The 27,007-nt window shown below is 41.2% G+C and overlaps 1 protein-coding gene and 1 long non-coding RNA gene across 2 annotated transcripts; one reads left to right on the top strand and one right to left on the bottom strand.

Moving 5' to 3' along the window:
- Window positions 1-1,506, top strand: LOC138974196 (uncharacterized). The gene is made up of 2 exons (XR_011458341.1): window positions 1-765; window positions 1,130-1,506. It is a non-coding gene; the product is annotated as an uncharacterized lncRNA (long non-coding RNA).
- LOC138974195 (uncharacterized) lies at window positions 598-26,595 on the bottom strand. Its single transcript, XM_070346910.1, has 3 exons — window positions 25,821-26,595; window positions 17,545-17,688; window positions 598-7,692 (listed from the first exon to the last, which is right to left on the bottom strand). The coding sequence occupies exons 1-3, from the start codon at window positions 26,089-26,091 to the stop codon at window positions 7,490-7,492; spliced, it is 618 nt and encodes a 205-aa protein (XP_070203011.1). The 5' UTR covers window positions 26,092-26,595; the 3' UTR covers window positions 598-7,489.
- Between the last annotated feature and the right edge of the window lie 412 nt (window positions 26,596-27,007).

Below are 27,007 nucleotides of genomic sequence, written 5' to 3'. Positions count from 1 at the left end.
CAAACTGATTGTCTGCCCGGTAAAAAATTGCTCCGTTTTGAGTTGGAGTTATGGCTTCTTTTTTTTTTCACACTCACACATCCACTTACGAATGTCTCTGCCTGTCTCTCTCTGTTACTCTCTTTTCCACAGCGAGAGATAGTGATACACACTCACACACACTCACATGCTCACACAGGCTCAAACACGCTCACACACATTCAAGAAAACAAAAGTCATTTTGTTTGTTTGTTTGTTTGTTTAACGCCCAGCCGACCACGAAGGGCCATATCAGGGCGGTGCTGTTTTGACATATAACGTGCGACACACATAAGACAGAAGTCGCAGCACAGGCTTCATGTCTCACCCAGTCACATTATTCTGACACCGGACCAACCAGAACCCCATAATGCCAGACGCCAGGCGGAGCAGCCACTAGATTGCCAATTTTAAATTCTTAGGTATGACCCGGCCGGGGTTCGAACCCACGACCTACCGATCACGGGGCGGACGCCTTATTACCACTAGGCCCACCGTGCCGGTCAACAAAACAGTCATGTCACACACACACTTAACACACGAGCAAGCATGCGAACACAATCGAAACCAACAAACTCATTCAAAATGATACACATTTATTGCCTTACAGTACATTTCACACAAACTCACTGTACACACAGTATAAAAAGAGAACAGGCAATGCGAACATTTATCGATCTAATAAAGAGAGTGTGAAATCAATATAATATCATAGAGCTGACTAAAGCACAGCTTTGTTCCTTAAAGGCATATGTACGCGCTCCCGTGTTTACAAAGTGTAGTTTGCCCATAATCGATGTCAAACGCACCATAAGACCATGTAATGACGATATGTCGCCATGCGCGGACCATATACATGCATTACAGCTTGTTTTAGAGTCTCAAAAACTTTGGATGTAAACAAAGACGCGGAGTTATTTCCCTTGCGTCAACGCTACCTCTGTTGGCAAATCTATAAATAGGACGATCCAGATCAAAATGAAAATTAACATATCTCAACATTGAAGGGGTCCTAGACCACAATATTTTGCAGGGAACTTAATTTAGCATGTCTCCAGCTGTTGGTAAAGCAATTAGCGTGTATAGTCATCGAGTACATATGGCTTTAAAGGCAGTCTTTCCCATGAAAACAGTTTGGCCCACTTCCTCAAATCTGGCCAAGAGTTTTGCATGGGATGAAAACTTCTGCCCACTTGGACACATACCACAACCCATCAACCGGACTTTCTTTCTTTATTTGGTGTTTAACGTCGTTTTCAACCATTCAAGGTTATATCGCGACGGGAAAGGGGGGAGATGGGATAGATCGAGCCACTTGTCAATTGTTTCTTGTTCACAAAAGCACTAATCAAAACTTTGCTCCAGGGGCTTGCAACGTAGTACAATATATTACCTTACTGGGAGAATGCAAGTTTCCAGTACAAAGGACTTAACATTTCTTACATACTGCTTGACTAAAATCTTTACAAACATTGACTATATTCTATACAAGAAACACTTAACAAGGGTAAGAGGAGAAACAGTATCCGTTAGTCGCCTCTTACGACATGCTGGGGAGCATCGGGTAAATTCTTCCCCCTAACCCGCGGGGGGTATCAACCTGACTGCTTCCACTGCAGAATGACAATTTTTGGATGCATTTATTTCCATGGGTGGGACTACACAATGTCATGAATCCTGAAGAATTAGGGGGGGGGGGGGGGGGGGGCCCAGACGCTGAAGGATTTGTATAATTAACAACCAAAAAACCATCTCCTCAGACATTACGAATCCGGATTTCCGGAATATACTGGAACAATCCCACCCATAAATTTAACAAATAGCTGTTTAAAAGTTTTTTTGTCTTTTTAAATCCTGCTCTTCACAGAGAACGGCCAGGCTGTCTTACGACTTCCTGCACTATGTGTCTCAAAGGAGGGATGGTCTTGTCAGACGTAAAAGCCTGGCCGTATCCGAGACAGTGCGTCAACTTGTTTACCAAGGAAGGCCCGTGTAACTAAAAGATGCGGCTATATGACTAGATACATGATGCTACAAAGGCAAGACAGCATTTCCCTGGTCGCAATCAAAACCACACACATATCATATACAAAATCTACATATAAACACTGAACAGACACGCTCACACCATAAACAGAACAAATCCAACAGAACAATTTCATTCTGCTTCAGAGAAATGCAGACGAAGGTGCGTTCCTTTGCTGTTCTCTTTCAGTGAAAAGGCTTACAACCTAAGAATAATTCATATGTGTTAGGTTGTCCCCAAAGTTAAAATGCTTGGTTTCAATTGTCAAGTGTATTCAGTTTTGTCTGATAAATTTGTTTACCAAAGAAGCTTTTCTTCAATAACAACATTTTATTCACGACCCCTTGTTGAGGCTTACAAATCTTAGAAAAAGGAACTCTAAAAATAGTGTCAGTTGAATAAATATGTGTGTGTGTGTGTGTGTGTGTGTGTGTGTGTGTGTGTGTGTGTGTGTGTGTGTGTGTGTGTGTGTGTGTGTGTGTGTGTGTGTGTGTGCTTGTGAGTTCATGCGTTGGTGTGCATGTGTGGATGTTTTAACGGTATGGATATGCATGAATTTACATTTATGTCATTATTCCAAAACCCTTACTCTCCTTTGCAGGTACAGGTACACAAGTTACAACAAAAAGACAAATTATGCCCAATAAATATATAAACACCGCCTACAAAAACAAATACTCAGCAGAATAACCTGAAGGAATTTGAGATGAACATAGAAAACCTCCGTCATGATTTCTACAATTATTACGCATAATTCACTGAAACCGCTGCAGTTAACTATTATGCTCTTTCCTGAATATTGTTCATAGAACTTTCAACAGGGGATAAAGCTTTTTGGAGGTCATAAGAAAGAGGAAAGCTAAATTTAGCACCGTTTTGAATATCATTCTTGTCATCTAGCTGTTTATCAACTGACCTCGCCAAAGGGAAAGAATGCCAGACTGATATTGACAGCGCATACCTGTTTAATGCTTGAGATGGTCAACAGAAGACAATGGAAGATTTTGAAATTCACAATCTAAATGTTTATGGGTTTTGTGTTCTGAAATATCTGTCCACAAAAAGAGGTAGCAGTACAATCACAATGGAATCATAGTTGTGTAGACTCATAAGGCAAATGACATTGGTTGTTTCACGTCAATTTTCTTGACTTATGCCGGAGTCACACCAAGACAACGCACGGCCAGCGCACTGAAAATATCGCAAAAAATTGCGATTTTGGCCAGTGCGTTGTCGTTCGCTGGGTGTGCGTCAATATGCATTACTCGTTCGTCGAGCGCGCTAGACCAACGCTACGCATTCATTGTCATTCGCTGTGTGCGTTGGAATTTTTTGAGCATGCACAAAAATGTGCTTCTACAAAACCGCGGTCACACAACAACGCACTGACCATTATTTTCCATTTTTGATTCATTTTCAGTGCGCTGGCTGTGCGTTGTCTTGGTGTGACTCCGCCATAAAGGAATAAAAGAATCAACATTGAAGCAGCATCAATCTAAATATGGTTCCTAAGGCCAGATCAATGTAATCTCCTTAACAATACAGGAGAGAAAAATGGAGTGAACCAATTGATTCCACTTACTATGATGACGCAGCTTGGTACTGTTGACATTCCTGATGCATACAAAAGTGCAAAATGACTGTGCAAAGTTGACCTTAAGTTGGAATGCATAAAGTCTTTCAAATTAATCAGCATTCTTCTAAAACGTCTTTTCTTCTCTTCTTCATCTGCTGCAATCTTCTTCATGCCCAAGCATAGAAAATATGGTGTTTTTTGCTTTTCACTTCTCTTTTTCAGACGAGAATGCTCCTGTACGTTATTCACATTACACTATGACCTTGATCTGTACTCCAGTGAACTTTTACAACACTGAATAAGAAAACTTTGAGCTCTGTTTTGGCAGGTTGTGCACACACAAACACTTGTAAAAGCAAACATTGCAAAAATTTTACAAATCAAATTTTGAAGAAAATAAATTTTACAAGAATTTATGCCTGAGAATTCGCTGGAAAATATCCACCTTAAGTTAAATGAATGGATGAAAAATGATTGGAAGAACTTTTTCAGATTGCCCTTTTTGTACGTACTTACTCTTGAAATTATCCATAGGCATAGCAAACAGTAAAAAACACAATGACAAGAAGACTCATTTTGCGCATACCATTACAAAACACAAGGAACTGTACCAAAGAAAAACTTTTCTTAAATTTAACTCCAGTACCCTGATTTTCTTCTTTTAAAATACTTAATGCTTATTCAACTTTGAAGACGCAAATCATCTCACACACCCTGAATAAGTATTATACAAAACTACACAAACAACAGTAATTATTACTTATGTACATAAAACAGTGTAAGATATTACTTTAAAATAACAGTCAGTGCACTATGAAACTGAAAAAAAGAAATATTTCTAAGGTAAGAAACAATGGAACAAGTAATATACCACACCATTTTGAGTCGAGAAAACCATACACAATCATACAAAAATAGCTATGCACTGCAATATGACTCAATTATGAGTTCAAAACAATAATGGTATACATACCAATTCAGCCCACAAATAAATTATGTACAAAGATAGACAGCGTCTGTTTTCTTTTCATGAAAATTTAAGTATGAACAAAGACATTCTTGACCATAGAATTTTAAAACAAGGGTGAAGAAACATTCACAGAATACACACTGTTCGATGAGTGAGAGTCAAAACTAAAGTTAGTTTGCTTGTAAGGAAAATTCATAAAAATTCCACAGCTGCAATATCAAAACTTCTCTCGTTATCTGCATGACAAAAAGTCACCCCCAAAAAAACTAAATACGCAGCAACAAACAAGCACAGGTTTTAAATTTGACATGAAAACATTAATGTCAAAAGTCAATGCTATTTCAAAAAAAGAAAAATATATAAATGAGACGGCAGAAGAGGACTTTATGTCACAGATAACAAATGTGAATACCGTAAGTTCTTGGTTTCTCCCTTGAGTAACAATAGCAAGTTCTGGAGAGACATCGAAAAGATGATGAGCAAACCGTTACGTAGTCACACACCCAAATCAACAAGATGAACTTAACTGAGTTGCATCTGTGTAGAAGCTGCCTTTACAGTTAAAACAACTTGTTTTCAAACAATGAGCGTGTTCACTCCAGGCAAAAAATATTCCAAACTATCTTGTTCACAAACTATGAGCATGTTCATCTTTGTCTAAAACTAAGCAGAATTCTGCTTGGCGTCTGAAAAGTTCTATCATGTACAGAGTCTCAGTCTCTGAACAAGTGCTATCTCAACTGATCTTCTTCTTGTCGTTTGCTATCTCAACTGATCTCATAGTCTCAAACCGAACAGTAACATGCAGAGTTCAAACACATGGGCAAGCAAAGTAAGTGGAGATGCACTTCAGAAGTTCAGACTTCACAGCTATAGAAATATACAACAACAGCGCAATAAATCTTTCAAAAAGTTGCTACATTATGAAGAATGAACATACAAGGTTAATACAAGCCAGAGGAAGAAGAAAGGTGAAAACTTTTCCGACAGTAAAAGCTGAAAAGTTCACACAAGTTGCACATTCTTGCTAAATCCGGGCTCAGCCCCTTGTCAAGGGAAAGAACCCATATCCTTCAACAATCACAGCAGAATAATGCCCTGGTTCTCTCCCCTCCTACCTCCCTGCATGCAAAGAAGCATAAAAGCAGAGCCATAAAGCCACAGGCAGGTTTACACCAATGGGCCTGGCCTGTTGCAAAGCCATAAAAAGGGGCATAAAGAATATATATGTGAGGGCAGCTGAGCAGACAGTGTTTCCAGCACTGAAGGACATATTTTGCCAGCAAGTACAAACCTTTTGTAAACACCACACCCTGTCTAGGTAGGGCAAGCATTTCAAGTAATATCAAAGGCTAGACCTGCTAGTACATACAATGGAACCTGCCCTGGCGACCACCTGATAATGACCACCTGCCCATCACGACCAGCCCACAGACACCCTGATTAGGTTCTTTTCTATATAATTCACCTGTCAGTAATGACCAATCCGTCCATTAGGACTGCTTTTGGTTGGCCCCTTTGGCGGGCACTATAGACAGGTTTGACTGTATGGACAAATAATTGGGACAGAAAGCAGTGTTTACAAAGCCTTTGCCTGGTGTTGCTATAGAACTAGCATAAAAGGAGGACCAGACCTGGGTGCAAGTCTTGCTCAAGAGTACAAATGACTTGACCAACGGAGGTTGTCTGGGTACCTCGTCATGATAACAGTTGCTCATTTAACTCTCCTGAGTCCTCATAAAGAGAGTTTGTTGAAGAGGGCAGAGATACGGGGGGAGGGGGCAGATATGGGGGTGGATGAATGGGGGTGCAGAGACTGGGATGGGGGGGGGGGGGGGAGCAGGAAGGTGATATGACAGACTACATCTGATGATTATCTACAAGACCTGCTTGTACCAAGATGTAGTATATGTGCACCCTTTCAACAGCCGTGTTCAGACTAGTAAGGCTGTGTTGAATTGTGATCCCAAAGAGTTGAAGAAATCAACATTGTGTATCTGACAGAACTATACAAAATAAAATAAAAATGTCAAGGAGCTGCCAATGATAAATTCAGAATGTACATGCATTTATTTCTGCAAAGGAAATACATCAATCAACCTATCTGTTGGTAGCAAACGTCATTATAGGCAGCAGAACATTTTCAACTTATTCTTTTGCGGCTTGATTATGAAATGCCACACCTACAGAAATGAATGTGTTATGAATTTTACATTGACCTCGACTTACACATCATTCTTTAGTCTTCCCTTCATATTATGAATCCTTAAAAGTTTGATTTTCCTGACACTGTGTGTAAATGACAAAGAAAATGAGGTCTTGTAAGCAGTTGGCGCATATCATTAACACAAATCATGACAAGGACTGCATGATTATGCAAAAAAGCCACAAGCTCCAAATTAACCATTTTGGCAAAATCCACCTGAAGAATGAACCTACACTTCTCACTGCTCATGATTACAAAACCTTCACAAAGCTGTTCTAGCATTCAGAAAAAATTTGGAGGGAAAAAGGTTTGTGATCATTATGCATAATTTTGATGCTAGCAAAAAGCAATTCATTTCGAACAATGTGTGTGTTAACGCAGTCACATAAATGAAGGAAGCAAACACCTATAATCAGGTAATGTACAGATTGACAAAAAGTAGGTATTACATGTGTCTCAATCATCTTCAAAACTTGCCTCCCCCCATCAAGTCTTCCAACTCTCGCCTATCCCATTACCCACCCCCACCCCCCACACCTACCCTTCCCCCAGTACCCCCACAACCCATTACAAACTCTGTCTACACAGTGACAATGCAAAATCAGCTGTACCACACCCCTGTCAGCTTGTAATCAGCTAACGACTCATCATCAACTCTGTCTCCCATTCTCAAACAGTTCATCTTCATCCTGCTCAGAGGATCTCATCCCGTCGCCCGACGCAGAAGTAGAGGATAGAGGAGATCATGGCCATGCCAGTGGCGCCAACAGCCACCCAGAAACTCCAGCCAAAGAGCGGGTGATCGGATACGATGGACTGTGACGCCGTCACCTCTGCATTAGCGTCAAGGTGGCTCTGGGCTCCAAACACACACACCGCCACCGCCAGCAGCAAAACTGAGAAAAAAAACACAAATAATAAAAATAAAAAAATAAATAAAAAATGAGGATGAAAGTCGCTTGTTCATTTCAATGCTTGTTATTCTCTCAGGTGCAAGGAGAATGGTTGTGGATAACTCTCACTAACTCCATTACACATGTCCCATCATTTAGAGCGCTTACTTCCCTTTGGTTATCAGAACAATACAGAAGCTTTCAGAGAGCTGGTGAGAAAGGATTGTCGTGCAGGGCATACCTGTGTGGCAGAATGACTTCACAGGTCTGTTTTCTTCTACTGTGTTCATTGACTGAAACTCCTACGTTCACTCATGTTTTCGCATGAGTAGGGTTTTACGTGTATGACCATTTCCCCCCGCCATTCAGGCAGCCATATGCTGCTTTCAGGGGAAACTGAGGTCTTTTGATTGCTACAGTGGTGACTTAGGGGTGGGACATTGATACAGTCTTTGAGTCAACACACAAAGTTGAGCCGTGTCCGTTCTGACCTGGATTTAAACCTGTGACCTGAGGACCACAAGTTGTGTGTTCTACCCCCTGAGCTACCAGGGCCCCTGTGATCTCTAGCAAGTCATCCTATAGGACCACAAGTTGTGTGTTCTACCCCCTTTCTTTCTTTCTATCTTTCTTTATTTGGTGTTTAACGTCGTTTTCAACCACGAAGGTTATATCGCGACGAGGGAAAGGGGGGAGATGGGATAGGGGAAAGGGGGGAGATGGGATAGAGCCACTTGTCAAGTGTTTCTTGTTCACAAAAGCACCAATCAAAAAATTGCTCCAGGGGCACGCAACGCAGTACAATACACGACCCTACTGGGAGAATGCAAGTTTCCAGTACAAAGGACTAAACATTTCTTACATACTGCTTGACTAAAATCTTTACAAACATTGACTATATTCTATACAAGAACCACTTAACAAGGGTAAAAGGAGGAACAGAATCCGTTAGTCGCCTCTTACGACATGCGGGATGCAGAGAAATAAGGATGTGGAAAAGAAGACTTTTGGTAAGTGAAATAAAGGTGATGGATCCAGTCAGGTAGAAATAAGACAACAAGAAAAGAATTGGAAAACTGCAGGGAATAGTAGGGAGAGTTTTCTTGGAAGGAAATATAGGTGAAAGGACTGGTAAGGCAGAAATAAGAAAAAAGAAGAGAAGTAAAGGAGTGGGGTAGCTTAGTATAAACACTCCCACCGCGTGAAGGCGACCCCATGTTCTACCCCCTGAGCTACCAGGGTCCCCTGTGATCTCTAGCAAGTCATCCTATAGGACCACAAGTTCTGTGTTCTACCAGCTGAGCTTCCGGGCCCCATGTGATCTCCAGAAAGTCATCCTATAGGATCACAAGTTCTGTGTTCTACCACCTGAGCTTCCGGGCCCCATGTGATCTCCAGAAAGTCATCCTATAGGATCACAAGTTCTGTGTTCTACCAGCTGAGCTACCAGGCCCCCTGTGATCTCTAGCAAGTCATCCTATAGGATCACAAGTTCTGTGTTCTACCACCTGAGCTACCAGGCCCCCTGTGATCTCTAGCAAGTCATCCTATAGGATCACAAGTTCTGTGTTCTACCACCTGAGCTACCAGGCCCCCTGTGATCTCTAGCAAGTCATCCTATAGGATCACAAGTTCTGTGTTCTACCACCTGAGCTACCAGGCCCCCTGTGATCTCTAGCAAGTCATCCTATAGGACCACAAGTTGTGTGTTCTACCACCTGAGCTACCAGGGCCCCATGTGATCTCTAGCAAGTCATCCTATAGGATCACAAGTTCTGTGTTCTACCACCTGAGCTACCGGGCCCCCTGTGATCTCCAGAAAGTCATCCTATAGGACCACAAGTTCTGTGTTCTACCCCCTGTGATCTCTAGCAAGTCATCCTATAGGACCACAAGTTCTGTGTTCTACCCCCTGAGCTACCAGGGCCCCATGTGATCTCTAGCAAGTCATCCTATAGGATCACAAGTTGTGTGTTCTACCACCTGAGCTACCGGGCGCGGGCCCCCTGTGATCTCTAGCAAGTCATCCTATAGGACCACAAGTTGTGTGTTCTACCACCTGAGCTACCGGGCCCCCTGTGATCTCTAGCAAGTCATCCTATAGGACCACAAGTTCTGTGTTCTACCCCCTGTGATCTCTAGCAAGTCATCCTATAGGATCTATAAGTTGAAGGGGAGTGAAAGGCATCAGAAGTTTTGATTCAAATGGTCTTAGCAGACAAGAAAACAGAAATGAGACATGAAAACAAAAGAAAAATTAAATTAAATTACTAAGCCAGAAAAAGACACACACAGAGGTGGAGTGGGATTATACACAGCAGACATAGGGTTGTGAAATCTCCTTTTTTAGTTTTACTTAAATTACTAACAGTTAACAAAGCTGTGGCTCATTCCCACTTTTGTGCTGATTTTGACAGACAAAAACACAAACACCCTTCCACTGGAGCTTTTAACCCTTCCACTGGAGCTTTTAAAACACATGGACAATTGTGAATCATACTTGTCAACAAACGAACAATTTTATCTCATGTCTGAAAGAAATAAATCAGTGGGAAAAACAGGAACAGAAAGAGAAAACAAACAGCAGCAGGAATAGAAAGTCAGCAGCAGGAATAGAAAGTGATACTTGACAGACGGCCACAGTCTCTCCAAAATAGCCTCCTGAAGTGCAGAGTATACCCATACAGTCTCTCCAAAATAGCCTCCTGAAGTGCAGAGTATACCCATACAGTCTCTCCAAAAAAGCCTCCTGAAGTGCAGAGTATACCCATACAGTCTCTCCAAAAAAGCCTCCTGAAGTGCAGAGTATACCCATACAGTCTCTCCAAAATAGCCTCCTGAAGTGCAGAGTATACCCATACAGTCTCTCCAAAAAAGCCTCCTGAAGTGCAGAGTATACCCATACAGTCTCTCCAAAATAGCCTCCTGAAGTGCAGAGTATACCCATACAGTCTCTCCAAAATAGCCTCCTGAAGTGCAGAGTATACCCATACAGTCTCTCCAAAATAGCCTCCTGAAGTGCAGAGTATACCCATACAGTCTCTCCAAAATAGCCTCCTGAAGTGCAGAGTATACCCATACAGTCTCTCCAAAATAGCCTCCTGAAGTGCAGAGTATACCCATACAGTCTCTCCAAAATAGCCTCCTGAAGTGCAGAGTATACCCATACAGTCTCTCCAAAATAGCCTCCTGAAGTGCAGAGTATACCCAAACAGAACCATATCCGGACGATCAAAATTCTGAGAAAATCATGTTTTAAAAGAGAGTGTTAAAATGGAAGTGTGGTTACCCATGTCAACACAAAACCCAAACCTGAAAAACTACCTAGGGTCATAGAAGAGGAAAGGTCTCACATGTGGGAAGGGAGTGAGGGGTGTGCAGGGGGGGGGGGGGGGGTAACTGCACAGAGACAGTTTGAGGCTGTAGACTGAGAAAAAGAGAATGACTGGGACTCAGCAGCAGCTAAAGAAGACATAATGGGGCAAGGACAGATAGTGACACTGACAGATAGACTCCAATAGTCACCCCAACTCCCAGAAAGACTTCTGTAGCACAGACCTAAAGGCAGACCTGGGAACCCCTGTTTTGCACTAGCTTGGTTTATTCTCAAAGAAACTTTGCGTATTTTCAGAAACCATGGGTGTACTCCACACAGAATTCTAACATCCAAAATACTGGGTCCACTCTGGGATGCACGTGTGAAGAAAAGTAGTGTAGGAACTTTTTTGATCTTTTTTTTTTTTTTTACAACCGTACCAAGCGTATTTTAGACAATATAGCGTACAAAATACGGCAAAATTGCATTGGTTCCCAGGTATGCAAAGGGCAGAGAATGTCTGTAAGAAGCCCTGTTGGACGAAGAATGCACACAGAGATATAAATCATTGAGAGAATCAGCAACAGAGAGGGATGACAATCCTGAATAAGCTAAAGACAGAAGTAGGAATGAAAGTTGAAACTGTTCAAAATCAGGAAAAACCTGTTTAGAGGCAAAGAAGACCTGGCCCAGTGTTTCTGTTTGATTCTACCTCTTGAGTGCTTTAAAAATACGGAAATTTATCAGCAAATCTTTTCTTTATTCAGGAATTTCTCATTTTGTGATGGTGTAACTTTCTTCCCTGTAGAAGGGCCGACACTGACAGAGGCACTCAATCCCTAAATAGCCTCACATACTACCGCAGACCCAAAGGACAGAGTATGCCTGTACGAAGCCCAGCAGAGTATACCTGTAGTAAGCCCAGGGCCAGCGAGCAAACAGGACAGGTAATGTTAGAGGTGACAGGTATGACAACAAGGTGTACCCACACAGCCACCAGCACGCGTGGCAGGGAGGGACTGTGTAACACTTACACACTACACACGCATCACTGTGTAACACTCACACACTACACACACATCACTGCCACAAATGATGTAACAGTCACTCTGCAACTTTCACACTGGTAGTACATGTATACATCTCTGACATGGTGAAGGTGACAGAGTATGGCCATGAAACTCTCCCACCCACTGTTATTGTTATTGTTCCCATGTACTGCTGAACCTGTTTATAACAACTACCCAAGGGACCAAAACACAAGAATTTGTTATCGGAACGTTTAACTATTGACAAAGCCAAACATTACATTTATTAGTACGTCAAACCAATGGTCTTTTTAGTAGACAGACAGAGAAACACTTATGATTCAAGTTTTGAACTTATCTTAAGCACAGTGCAGCTCACAACCTTTGTTTTGCGTTTTTGTTGCAGCTGAGTGCATAACAGTTCAAAATTCCTCCTATGGTAGTAAAACAAACCCAAAACTACCCAACGACGACATCTGTGAAGCTCGACAGTTTCTTGTTCACGCGAGTGCATAAATGAACCTAGTTATTACGTGGTGTTTGGTCGGAGTTCGATTCAACTGAGTGATTCCGGCCTCCATTTTGTTTTACACAAACTCATAATGATGTCTGACATAGTTTGCTAGTGATGTGTCTTTTTGTGCATGATGTGGCGATCTACCTGATCTAAATTTAGATCCAATAATAGGTCAAGACCAGCCGGGTCCGAGTACGAAATTAATTCGTAAAAAAATCGCAGTTCTTGACTCTTTGGGTGCAAGTCAATGAAACTTGGTAGTTCTTCTGACGGATAGCTGCCTGAGGTATGACTTAAAAAGCCCCAGGGGCTCCGTGCACCTGGATTTGACAAATTCAGTACCTTTAATGTACAATTCTTGTTAATTGATTCTGAATTTTGGAACGTATAGTCTAAGGGTAGTCTACGCAGTCGATGTGTTTTTGAATTTCTACCCAAGGGACCGACCAAAAGGTGTCTCGTTATGAACATGTGCGAATTACATTGTAAAATGTTTGTGGGGGATCCAATGGAATGGTAACTATGGACAGGTGGAACTGGTTCGACCGTAAAAAGTGTAACAGTCTTTCCACCGAGACTGATCTCTATTGTTTATTTTTGTTGAGTCAATTTTCTTCCTGCCATCTCTGAAGACTGCACACGCAACAGCCAAAGCTAAGAGTAAGAGTAAGACTCATGTTTGAATGTTGTGTTTTTTGTTCACCCAACTTAAAGATTGATAGGTCGAGGTCTAGTACAGTAGTAGCTGAATGCTTTGTTTTATCTACTGCTTAAACGTTCCATAAACAAAGTGATCTTACCATTCTTGTTTTTTATGTTGACTTGTTCATTTCGTGGTGGGAGGGGAGTGGGTGTGGGACTTTAAGAGCTGAACCTTTTCATTGTCAAGCAGCTTAGCTTTATCTTCTTCTGTTCTTCTTCTGCGTTCGTGGGCTGAAACTCCCACGTTACACGAGTGGAATTTTACGTGTATGACCGTTTTTACCCCGCCCTTAAGGCAGCCATATGCAGTTTTCGGAGGAAGCATGCTGGGTATTTTCGTGTTTCTGTAACCCACCGAACTCTGACATGGATTACAGGATCTTTTCCGTGCGCACTTGATCTTGTGCTGGCGTGTACACATGAAGGGGGATAAGCCACTAGCAGGTCTGCACTTAAGTTGACCTGGGAGATCGGAAAAATTTCCACACTTAACCCACCAGGCGGCCGCGGCTCCGATGTCTTACCACCCCGCCACAGCGCCCGTCCTTAGCTTTATTATCACTGGCCCCAGAATGTTCTGTCTCCATTACCCCCTCCCCCGCACTCTCTCTCTCTCTAACGCCCAGTGACACACACAAGCATTATGCATGCCCATAAAAGCACCTCAACGTGTTGACACGAGGACAGACCACAAACAGTCGTGTGGATGTATTCTGTTCATCAACAGCTGTTAGAGTTAATAACACTGTTATACCCCAAGAAGAAAAAAACATTAACAATAACACTCCAGTACAGTATAATTGAACGCTGCAAACACACACACACACATCTGCTTCTTCTATCTGCTCAGCTGCAACATACTGCATCATAGACGACTACATTAATTTTCAGCTTTATGCTTCTCCTGTACAAGTTTTAATTTACAGATTTACAGATCTATAACAGACCCAGCAGTGCTGAAGGGGCACGCGCCTTTGGCTAGCACTCCTAATAATTACTAGCCAGAGAGCAAATTTTACTCGCCAAACCAACCACTTGTTCTAGCAACTTTACTCGCATTTGGCGAGTAGATTATCGCCAGTTACATGTTTCAACTCGCCATGGCAAGTAAAATGCTCGCCACTCGCCAAAAATACTGGCCACTGCCCTAGCGACCACCTCTCCATACCCGACCACCTGACCATGATGACCATTCCAAAAATACTGGCCACTGCCCTAGCGACCACCTCTCCATACCCGACCACCTGACCATGATGACCGTTCCAAAAATACTGGCCACTGCCCTAGCGACCACCTCTCCATACCCGACCACCTGACCATGATGACCGTTCCAAAAATACTGGCCACTGCCCTAGCGACCACCTCTCCATACCCGACCACCTGACAATGATGACCGTTCCAAAGAATCCCCCACTTTTTACAATGTAATGTATCTTTCTATATGTTCATAACGACACCAGTTTCAGTGTTTCGCAGTAAATACTAGTATTAATTTTTACTCACTTTTGCATTTTGCATTACATTTTCCATGCGATTAAAAGTTAACTTTCAGCATCTGTCTCCACTTTGAAATATTATACACATTTAACTGGACAAACCCAACAGCATTTTCCCCCCTGTGACATTCTGCAGAGCTTCAGTTCATTTTGACCTTTATTTACTAACATGATAATGCACATATTAATACATTTTTTATCATACTACGCTTGTATCAAAACATCTTCATAAAAATAATTCCAAAATTCATTGCAAACCAGTAGACTTTAAACTTTCTTTTCTCCGCACACTGCAATTAAAGTACGACGGAACTACTGCACTTTGCACAGGGCACGGGACAAAATGCACACATTTTACTGGGGTTTGTTGACAATCTCTTTTCAGCTTAAGGTCAACTACTGACACCAAGTTCACAATGTGAGCGGCCACTAAAAAGGAAAAGCTACTCAGCATGTGACTATGACTGTGGGTTTGCTCTTACAAGTGCACATGCTGCTTAATTTTGAGACTTTAGTAGCTGGATATGACTCACTCTTGCACACTCACAATGAAACAATACTTCCTCTCTGCCAACGGAAAACTAGAGGAAAAGGATCAAGCCTTCAGCTCCACCTAAATCCTTTGAGGATGTAATATTATGAACAAAGTGGGCGAAGACAGGAAGCGACAATCATCAATAAATGTTACTGTAAAGTTTCTGAAAAATGCAGACACTTCAAAGGGCTTTGTGCAGTAAATATAAAATTCATGTATACGCTTGTCCATAAAATTAAAAAGATAGCAATTTAGGATTGTTTTAAACCCTTAGCCATCTAATAATAATAATAATAATAATGAACACTTATTAATCGCCCCTTCTCACCAGAGCTCACGGCGATGTACAATAGTAACAGTACGCATACACACACACACATCTGCCAGAACTCTATTCTAAATCAGTGATGAGATCGAGAAATTGTTATTAAAAAAAAGGCACCCCTAGTTTGTGTAATCTTGTGATCTCAAGACTTGTCTTTGGGGCACTGATAACTGCCAAAATCCTTCACATAGCGGAACAATCTCCAGCAGCCCCAGATGTGTGTATGACTATGAGCAGGCCTGAAAGTGGTATTTTACTTGCCATGGCAAGTAGAAACATGTAACTGGCAAGTAGAAATGTTCCATCTACTCGCCAAATGCGAGTAAAGTTGCTGAAACAAATTGTTGGTTTGGCTAGTAAAGTTTGCTCTTTGGCTAGTACATTTTCAGAATCACTAGCCAAAGGCGAGTACACCATTTGTTGGACTTTCAGGGCTGTTGAGTAGTATACAAAACAAGAAGAGCAAACGCTCGATCGAGTCACTTTCGCAGTTCTGAATATTATATGAGGCATCAGATGGACAGGAAGAAATTGCTATTCACAACACAATACAGATGTAAATAATTTGATGTAAAGAATAATCCTATAAAGTTTGAATCAAATCCGATGAATAGTTTCAGAGATATGATATTTCAATTTTTTTCCTTCAAGACATACCTGTGACCTTGAAAAAGGTCAAAGGTCACCAAAGCAGACGTCAAAGTGTAGAGGTCACTGGGAGTCACGTTCACATAAAATTTGAGCCCGGTCACTTTTATAGTTTCCGAGAAAAGCCCAACGTTAAGTTGTGTGTTGCCGAACAGAAAAGGCTAGTTATCTCCCTTGTTTTTCTGATAACGTTCGTAAAAGGCTACAGATGTAAATACTTTGATGTAAAGAATAATCCTACAAAGTTTCAATCACATCCGATGAACTTTGTCAAAGATATAAAATGTCTAATTTTTCCTTTGACGCTGACCTGTGACCTTGAAAAAGGTCAAAGGTCAACGAAACCATCGTTAAAGTGTAGAGGTCATTGGAGGTCACGACTAAACAAAATATGAGCCCGATCGCTTTGATAGTTTCCGAGAAAAGTCCAACGTTAAGGTGGTGTCTACGGACGGCCGGACAGACTAACACTGACCGATTACATAGAGTCACTTTTTCTCAAGTGACTCAAAAACTGCAGTTATTTTATCCTCATTAGCCAGAAATAGAAGCAGGGTCCCAGCACATCTCCCACATGTCAAGCGGAGCTAAGCATGTCCCTGTGACAGTGTGACAAGTTGGTGACAGGACAACGCCCCCCCCCCCCCCCCCCCCCAGTCTGCCCTGCCTACCCCCTGTTCTATCTGTTGCTAGGATTAGCATTATTGACAAACAAGACCCTCTAATTTTGTCAACCAGAGCCAAAACTACTGCTCTTGCCTGTCACATGTAAAGCAAAATACAGTGCTGAAGTTTAGATTTTACTGCCTTCAAAATAGTATTGGTACATGTGATTCGTATGCAGCATCATAAAGTCTGGAGAGCATAGAATAATAATATGAGCCAGTTTCATTATTATCAATTGTTGACGGTCCACACATTCACACAAGTTGTCAATGTCATAACAATTCAGGTATGCATGCCATGCCAGGGCAATCCATTCAAGAGAGAATGAGTTTCAAGAGAAGAAAATAACATGCGTGTGTGTGTGTGTGTGTGTACAAGGGGCCGCGTAGGTTGCCTGGTGGAAGCTGAAGCATTTTTGCCTTGTAAATTATATCAATGTAACCACTCTGGTGAAAGATATATTGTGCATGTAAAGAAAAATACAATTTTGTCCCTCCCTCTCACCTGGGTTACACTATCATTTTTTGTGTGTTGTTCTTTTTTTTTTTTTTAATCATTTTTTCGCTTTCACGGAAAACATGCAAAATTGCGTAGATTTAGATTGCCTGCATGCCAGACTTACAGGTGAGGTTGATGAAGGCGCCGGCAGCCTGGTGGGGGTTACAAGACTTGCAGTAGCAGCACAGAGAGAACAGGCCAATCAGCAAGGCCAGCAGACTGCTCGCCACGGCAACCGCCATCAGGCCTTGCACCGCCTTGAACCAGTCTGAAAAATACACAAAACCATCATTATTCATTTGATAGCTAAATCTGAAAACCAGCTAAATGGGTATTCAAATGGACCAGTCTGAAAATTACAAAAAAATATCCAAAAAAGTATGTCGTCATTCCGTACTTTCATCTTACCGTCCAGGCATCCTGAAGAAGGCAGTTTATCGCTGCCGAAATATTGATGAAGAACATACCTAACCTGCTTTCGTGTTTAAAAATATAATTTTTCATAAAATACATGTCGTAAAATCGGCTCAGAAGTATTGTGATGAATTAGTCTGGAAGTTCCAGAAAAAGATAATGATCCATCAAAGTACAATTGAATTAAACCTGATCGTCAGTTTAGTAAGTACAAGTTTTACAGTATTCTCTGTGTGACTGTGACTTTATTTATTTATTTATATGGGAGATTAATATAGCGCTTGACATTCTCTAACTCTAAGCGCTTTACATATTAATTTCTGCCGTGTGAGATGGAATTGTTTACACAATATATCACGCATTCACATCGGCCAGTAAATCTCAAGCCATTACGGCGAATATTTACTTTTCACGGCCTATTATTACAAGTTACACGGGTATTTGGTGGATATTTTTTTTCTATGCCTATAGGCTATACATTTTTGCCAGAAAAGACCCTTTTGTCAATCTTTAACATGCACACCCCAAATGGGCCAATGTAGTGTGCACTTAAAAGTTTGCAATGGCAATCTCAAGAATAGTTATTTTAATGCACACATAGACACATGTATACTACCCCTCAAAAAAAACTCTATGGGGAACCTTGCTTAGGCCAAAAAAAAGAGGTCTGTTTACGGTAACATAGGCCCAAAAAATAGGGTCGGTAGATCGGGATATTTTTTTTCTCTCCAAAAAACCATATTTTTACGTTATTTTGCAAAAAAACCAAGATTTTTTTTCCCCCCAAATGCCACAAAAAAGTCTAGGGTCGCGTGAAAAAAAATAGGGTCGGTCGGGTTACCGTAAACAGACTTTTTTTTTTTTTTTTGCCTTACAAGTGTGAATTTGATTTTGGGGGTGACTGTGTTTTCTGTTCCCCTGTATTATGTCAGTCACTACCTCATGCAAAATCAATCTGTTTGCTGAATGTAGTTGAGGAATAAATTGCTTTTCTATCTATTGTGGAATTCATAATCATATAACGGGTTATAACATAGATCACAAAGATATGCACACAATACATCTGCCTGGTTTTTTATGACGTGTAGTATAGAAACCAATTCAAAACATCTTCCCGGTAACTTTTCTGAATGTATGTGTACTACAGTAGCATTATATTATGTTCAGGGCCCCATTTATAGTTTGTTTACGTTTGTGTATGCCTTGAAAGAGAAACCAAGCTATGCAGGAATTCATGAACTAAAAATATATTTGCGTAGGTGTCCGCCCCAATTCAGAACATTACCCTGATGCAGTCACAGTAAATAAATTATCTTAATGGGTTTACAGGGTCATTCTGAAGCAAGTGTGAATTCCCCTTCTGTATACATTAGTCATTACAATGTACAGGACTCACAACAGGACAGAGAGATGCCAGGGGACAGGGTGCGGTTGGGTTGTGAAAGTTATACGAATAGGAAAGAAATAAGAAAGATGAGAATTGGGATGTCTCGAGACTTTCATAAGCATGTTATTATATATTTATATATAATACATGAATAGCTGAACACAGATGTCTTAGCGCATCATTTTGCACTACGCACATCTCAAGGAAGTTTGACTAGCCCTGAGGCGCTGAGGGATTTTTCACAACACCCTTTCCCAACAAAGGCACAGGGTGTGCTATGAATACCAAATACCCTGAGAATGCTTTCACCTGTCATAATCACCACAGGTTTTCTCTTTGCAGGGCTCAGTACCCCCACTGTGCTCAGGTGCTCAACCAAAAAACAAAATGTGCTCTCTCTCTCTCACACACACACATACAGAGCCTAGAGAGAGAAAAGGTTGCATACAACAATGTACAGTACAAACAAATGCCTCTTCTATTTATGATATTTTTATTATAGTAATAATAATACTATAGACAGATAATAAACAATCCCTGATTTACAGAGCAACAGAGCTAGAAATACACTGGGTTGTAATACTAACACACAGGCACCCAGACACAGAAGTTTTCTGAACGCTCAATACATAAAACATACTCCACTCAGACACACACCAACAGACTCAGAAAACCCTCAACTCTACATGCCTGAGTCTGCCAGTGTAACAGAAACTCATCCCTTTCCTCTTTAAAAAAAAAAAAAAAAAAAATGCACAAAAAAAGTGTGGCACTGGCAGTAGCAGAGGGGGAAAACTGAGTGAAGGGGAGAAGAAGAGGGGAAAGATGGGGTGACACTACTAGCAGAGAGGAGCAGCTGTGGATCTCAACAGACATTTAAAGTGACTGATGTAGGTGTCTGGGTACAGTGGAACCTCCCCTTTAAAGACCCCCCCCCCCCATCCCCCCCCCCCCCCCCCCAATTTAAAACTTCCTCCTTTGTAAGACCTTGCTTTTCAGAATTTCTGTTCAAAAGCTCTGCAAATTAACCTCCATTTTAAGACCCCCCCCCCCCCCCCCCTTTTTTACGACCCGATTTTCTCATATTTTCAGGGCTGTTAAGGGCGAGTATTTTACTTGCCATGGCGAGAAAAAATATGTAACTGGTGCGTGTGTGTAAAGTTGCTGAAACAAACTTTTGGGTTGGCTAGTAAAGTGTCTTCTCTGGCTAGTACATTTTCAGAATCACTAGCCAAAGGCTTGTGCACAATTTGTTCAGACTTTCAGTTTCAGGGCTGCCTGAACTAAGAAGGGGGGTTCCACTGTGAAGGTGTGTTGGGTATCAGCAGACAGGTACACTAATGACTTGAGCACACCAGCCAGGCCCTTGTTGTACCTGGACACTCCACTACCTACACCCACACACCTGTGTTCCCTGCCCCCCTTCAACCTCATTATACACTGCTCTACTCTGATCATGGAGGAGAGGGGGGGGGGGGGGTAAGGGAGGGAGGGAGGAGAATTACCTGTTGACCTTACCTTGTTAGTTCAGGACTGAGGAATGCACAGTATGAGATTCTCCAACCTTGTGTAAACTTCCAAGAGCAAGACATGTTTTGTGAGCCATACCTCAATGGTGCTAATGTTACAGTGTATGGTGAATTATTTACACTCTTCACACTGAATCACAGACATCCTTTAAATACATGTATGTATAACAGTATCATGAGTATACCAAAAAATGTACTCTCCCTTCTCAAGGGATTGGCAACTGAATGTACCCAATACCTATACAGTGGAACCCCCCTTTAAAGACTTCACAAAATCTGAGAAAATAGGGTCTTAAAATGGGGGTACATTTATAGAAGTTATCAACAGAAAATCTGTGAAAACAAGGTCTTAAAAGGGAGGGAGTCTTAAATGTGGGGGTCTTAAAAGAGGGGTTCCCCCATAGCTACACTGTAGTTCCCCTGTAGTTCCCCTGTAGCTACACTGTAGTTCCCCTGTAGTTACACTGTAGTTCCCCTGTAGCTACACTATAGTTCCCCTGTAGCTACACTGTAGTTCCCCTGTAGTTCCCCTGTAGCTACACTATAGTTCCCCTGTAGCTACACTGTAGTTCCCCTGTAGTTCCCCTGTAGCTACACTGTAGTTCCCCTGTAGCTCCCCTGTAGTTCCCCTGTAGTTACACAGTAGTTCCCCTGTAGTTACACTGTAGTTCCCCTGTAGCTACACTGTAGTTCCCCTGTAGTTACACAGTAGTTCCCCTGTAGTTACACTGTAGTTCCCCTGTAGTTACACTGTAGTTCCCCTGTAGTTACACTGTAGTTCCCCTGTAGTTACACTGTAGTTACACAGTAGTTCCCCTGTAGCTACACTGTAGTTCCCCTGTAGTTACAATGTAGTTCCCCTGTAGTTACAATGTAGTTCCCCTGTAGCTACACTGTAGTTCCCCTGTAGTTACAATGTAGTTCCCCTGTAGTTACAATGTAGTTCCCCTGTAGTTACACTGTAGTTCCCCTGTAGCTACACTGTAGTTCCCCTGTAGCTACACTGTAGTTCCCCTGTAGTTACACAGTAGTTCCCCTGTAGTTACAATGTAGTTCCCCTGTAGTTACACAGTAGAAGGAATCTTGTGAAAGGGTGAGGATGAAAAAGGACAGCATGCACAACCTGGCCGACTTTAGCCACACACTCACACACATACACTGATGCGCACACACACAAACATGTATACACATAAACTGACAACGAGAGACACACACAGTCACACATTATGTAAGTCACTAAGTGAGCTTGAACGCAAGATTTGCCGAGCATAAATTAAGTTAAAAGTAAAATGAAAATGAACATTTAAACTCTTAGTCTTACATGAAGTTTCAACTCAATTCAAGGTTGTCTTATTGTGTTAATATAAATAATGTAAAACATTTAACTGTTTTTGTCTAATCTGTAAACTTTTGACTTAACACAATAAAGTGAATAACATTAACAGTTTGAAACAATTGTTGTGTCCCATAGATCACACACACATCAGGAAAAGTCACAACTTGGCACTCATGGCTACTGCTGAGGTTCGACATTGTTTGAAGCACGGGTCATGATACTTTCAAAAGGAAATAATCGTTGCAATGCTAACATTCATAACTGCGCTGTTAGAATAATCCTCCCGAGGGTTAACTCCATGCCTCTCCAATTCATTAAAGGCTTAACTTTTGTTAAGACCCTCTGTCTATTATCAGCTTTTTCACTTCCAAAAAAGAAGGACACACGACATACTGCGCAAATCATGTTCAGAAATGAACTGTGCACTGCCCTATTGTAACATGAACATGAATCAATGCTTCTTCATTCTAGAAAAAAGTAGAATGCCTGCAGGGAGACACTATGGATTACCACTTCAACTTTATAATATTTTATTCCTCCATGCCACTGACATGTGAAGGCATTTAAACTTTTAAGTTTACGACCTTTCACTCCACCAGAATGTGACAAATTTCTTTAATTTATGTCTGCTTTTCTCTTTTTAGGCCAAAAAAACAACAACGTGTGGTTAAGGTAACATAGCCAAAACAAATAGGGTAGGAAGGTAGGCAATCACTTTTTTTTCTAATGTGTACAAATTAAACCTACTTGACAGGGAAATAAGTGTGCGACTCGGGCGCTTTCACTGCGTTTTCTGCACTCGTTTTCTTGGTTTTTACATTTAGTCAAGTTTTGACTAAATGTTTTAACATAGAGGGGGAATCGAGACGAGGGTCGTGGTGTATACATGTCGACATGTGTGTGTGTGTGTGTGTGTCTCTCTGTGCGTGTGTAGAGCGATTCAGAGTAAACTACTGGACCGATCTTTATGAAATTTTACATGAGAGTTCCTGGGTATGATATCCCCAGACGTTTTTTTCATTTTTTCGATTATGTATTTGATGACGTATCCGGCTTTTTGTAAAAGTTGAGATGGCACTGTCACACCTTCATTTTTCAATCAAATTGATTGAAATTTTGGCAAAGCAATCTTCGACGAAGGCCGGACTTCAGTATTGCATTTCAGCATGGAGACTTAAAAATTAATTAATGGCTTTGGTCATTAAAAATCTGAAAATAGTAATTAAAATTATTTTTTCATAAAACGATCCAAAATTCCTTTTATTTTATTCTTCATCATGTTCTGATTCCAAAAACATATAAAAATGTTATAACTTATATTCGGATTAAAAACAAGCTCTGAAAATTAAAAATATAAAAATTATGATTAAAATTAAATTTCCGAAATCGTTTTAAAAACAATTTCATCTTATTTCTGGTCGGTTCCTGATTCCAAAAACATATAGATATGATATGTTTGGATTAAAAACACGCTCAGAAAGTTAAAACGAAGAGAGGTACAGTAAAGCGTGCTATGCAGCAGAGCGCAACCGCTACCGCGCTAAACAGGCTCGTCACTTTCACTGCCTTTTGCACTAGCGGCGGACTACGTTCAGTTTCATTCTGTGAGTTCCGCAGCTTGACTAAATGTAGTAATTTCACCTTACGCGACTTGTTGTGGTTTTTTGGTGACAAATGTAATAAAAAGTTATAGGGTCGGCCCCTAAAAATAGGGTAGGTCGGGTTACCGTAACCACACCTATTTTTTTTTTAGGCCTTATAATAAAAATTAAAATGTATTGCGCGTCACTTTTTACACTACTTGTTCAATTTCCATTGTAAACATTGATCAAAATATTTTCTAAACAAAACTCCTTGATAACTCGTGTGTGTGGGTGTTTACAAGTTTCATTGTCTGTGTGTGTGCGCTTTCACAAAGAACAATGAGTGGGCTGCATTATGGGATTTCCCTTTGAGCAGTGTATACTAACTGACCACACTTATCATTATCTTCAAACAAACTACAAACTAACAAAGTGTGTGATGTTGATTACAGTGACACAGTCATAGAGGGGGCACATCAACCACTCCTCTCCCAGCTGAGACTGAGAGTGAGAGGCACTCCACACACTGTGGAATCAATAGACACTGACACCCACTTCCCTCCACTATAAATTTACTTAAAGGGTTATTATGTCCACAGTCTTGAAACATTTTTCACTGCAGTCTATTTCTGGCAATATCCCCATTTAGCCCTGTCAGAGTGAATATTAATTACATGTTCAGTCTACTTTTAGTATGTGACATCACTTCCAATTGGAACTTCCATGGTGCTAATTCTGCAGTATGCTTTATTTAAGTATTCAACTGAAAATGCTTTTCATCTATGGAGCACATTGGTAGCTTGGCTGTGGGAAAATGGGAAGCCATTCATTCCTAAAAGGGTCAGCTTCCCCTTTTCAGTGTTGTTACATGATATTGATAAAGTATGTACTGTAAAGTCTGTAAGTATAACTTTTTGTAAGACGACGGCAGCTGCAAAATATTCTGACACTTATCTAATTATAGTTTTACTTTTAGTGACTCATAATGTATACGTCCGATCCCGGTCATGCGGCTTAATTGTTCCCAGTTCAGTTGTTGAGAATCTTTTTGATCTGGCATGCGCTGTGCGTTGTGATCAGCAAATTTGCTGCGCCACATACATTTTGATGCACACTGTGCAGTGTGTGTTTGTAAGATATTAAAATCTAAATTAGAGTGAGTTATAAGAATATTACTCTCTATAAAAGCCGGAATTAATTATACTGAAGCACAAATTGTAAAAATGTATCAACAGGTATAACTCTCAATACTTTATGACATCACTTCTAGGGCCATTCGTGAATAAGTCCACATGGTGTATCTGAGTTGTGTCGGCAAATGGAAGGACACTGGGGTAGGGTCGACTCTTCAGTCTTCTACGAGACCGTAAACAGTATCAATCGTGACATCCCAATCCCACATCAGCGTCACCTCATTGATATGAAGTGTTTTTTCTCCCAATATCAACTTTCTCATTCGGTCACTTCACATGTCACGTGATGTGCAAACATGGAATTGGAAGAGAAATGTTAATATTATCAGAACAAGTTCAGGTTACACTTGTCCTTCTCCCCTCGATCATCTTTCAATCATGCCATATAGTCAGGAAAGGTTGCCCTTCGTTTAAGCCATGAAAATTGGTTTAACTTCAACTGACATTTTTCAAGTGAGCCGGAATTATATCTTATCTTGACCATATATGTCGGAGAATAAAGTGGGATGAACAGACAATGCAAAGTTGTGCGCATGCGCAATTTTCTTGCAAAAAAATGTAACTGTTAAATCTGGTCCACAGGAGAAACCACGGTTACCACCCCAATCTTGCTCTCTTTTTCGTTTTATTGGCAGTTTTATTTCAGTTGGTATCAATATGTTGTTGTTATTAGAATATGTGTAGGTGGTGATAACCGTCGTGGGATCTGATCGGTCGATTGTGATGAAAATGTTTACAAGCACCACGCATTCCTGATCAAAAAGATTGTTGACGCGCCGTGAATCCCCGATCCACACCTTCCAATCATATCATATCTGCATGTGCGTTATAAATTATAAGTGAAACTTAACCAATTTATTGTAAGTTCAGTGTTCTTCATCCTTTTCAAATAAGAAATCAAAATTCTAATACAACTGGCACTTTTATTACCACCTTGCCACTGAATGGTGTGAATTACCTGGCTGGTTATTCTCGATACGGAAGTCATCAGCGAAGAACCATCGGCAGTTGTCCAGGTTCCCTGAGGCGGTCAGATCGCCGTTACACCTGATCCACAGACCACAGTCGCAGGATGAACAATAGTCCCCCCTGACCAAGCCCGCCGTGCAAAGCTCACCGCCATTTTCACCTCGGAATTTCAGCCAATTTGGAGTAGCAAAAGCCACGATGGTGGCCACTGCTGTAATCAACACACAGATAACTGCAGAAATAACAACGCACGACGCCATTTTGTTTGTTTTGATGTTTTGGTCTTGCCCGCTGAGATGAAAAATTTTACGACCACAAAAAAATGGGGAAACTCTTGTACACAATCCACACACTGATCCAGGAATCGAACAAGTGCTCTATTTCCGTAACGGAATGATGCACTTCACTTTCCACAACCGTCGGGGAATACTCCAAAAAGGAATGTTACGGCCTCGAACAACCCAGCCTCGTGGATTCTGCAGCCGAGATGCACAAAGCAGACGGCCGATCGACACAAGACGAGAAATTGAACACTTCACAACAGCTTCTTGCCGGGCAAACACCACACACTTTTGACACAAATGCCGAGTGAAAAGCCCCTGGAGAAAACTCGCATCAGGGGATAAGTCAGAATGGTGTTCGAAGAGTTGACAAACAGGTTCTGAAGCTGGCCAAACGACGAGGGATGCGAGCGGTTCACACGGCGTTTTCGACGTGATGGTGGGGGGCTTGGCGAGGGAGAAAGGGAAGCTCTTTCGCAAGGGGAGAGTAGTCACACAGGTCTGCCCAGCTTCGTGATCCGATTACCGTTCGCAATGCAGCACAGGCGCACAACACAGAACATTGCATTCAAAGAGAATTTCTCTCTTTTTTAATTTTAATTTGTTAATTCTTTAACAGCTTTTAAAAATCAGACGACGTAATATTTCTTTTGGAAGTATAGACTACAATATTTGTCAACAAATAATTAATAATTAGTGAAGGCTCTAGCTTAACACAGTGCCCACATCGACACTTGATGTCTCAGTTTGAAAAATGAAAGAATGCAGAATTAGTATGCAATTAAGCAAAGTAAAAACGGGTTTTATTGAAGGAAATAGACAGATATATACAAAGTGGTCAACAAACTCTCTACATCTTGATCTTGATCTTGATCTTGATATGTTACGCCAACAG

The sequence above is a fragment of the Littorina saxatilis genome, linkage group LG8 (genome assembly GCF_037325665.1).
Source record: "Littorina saxatilis isolate snail1 linkage group LG8, US_GU_Lsax_2.0, whole genome shotgun sequence".
Lineage (NCBI taxonomy): Eukaryota > Metazoa > Mollusca > Gastropoda > Littorinimorpha > Littorinidae > Littorina > Littorina saxatilis.
This window is presented reverse-complemented; position numbering and strand designations above follow the sequence as displayed.

Bases quoted from the DNA above. Each gene is read 5' to 3' on its own strand.
- LOC138974195 (XM_070346910.1), bottom strand. From the start codon at position 26,091: ATGGCGTCGTGCGTTGTTATTTCTGCAGTTATCTGTGTGTTGATTACA. The intron at 17,689-25,820 runs GTAATTCACACC...TGTATTTTTCAG, and splicing joins TATCGAGAATAACCAGCCAG to ACTGGTTCAAGGCGGTGCAA. The intron at 7,693-17,544 runs GTAAGTCTGGCA...TTTTTTTCTCAG, and splicing joins CGCCTTCATCAACCTCACCT to TTTTGCTGCTGGCGGTGGCG.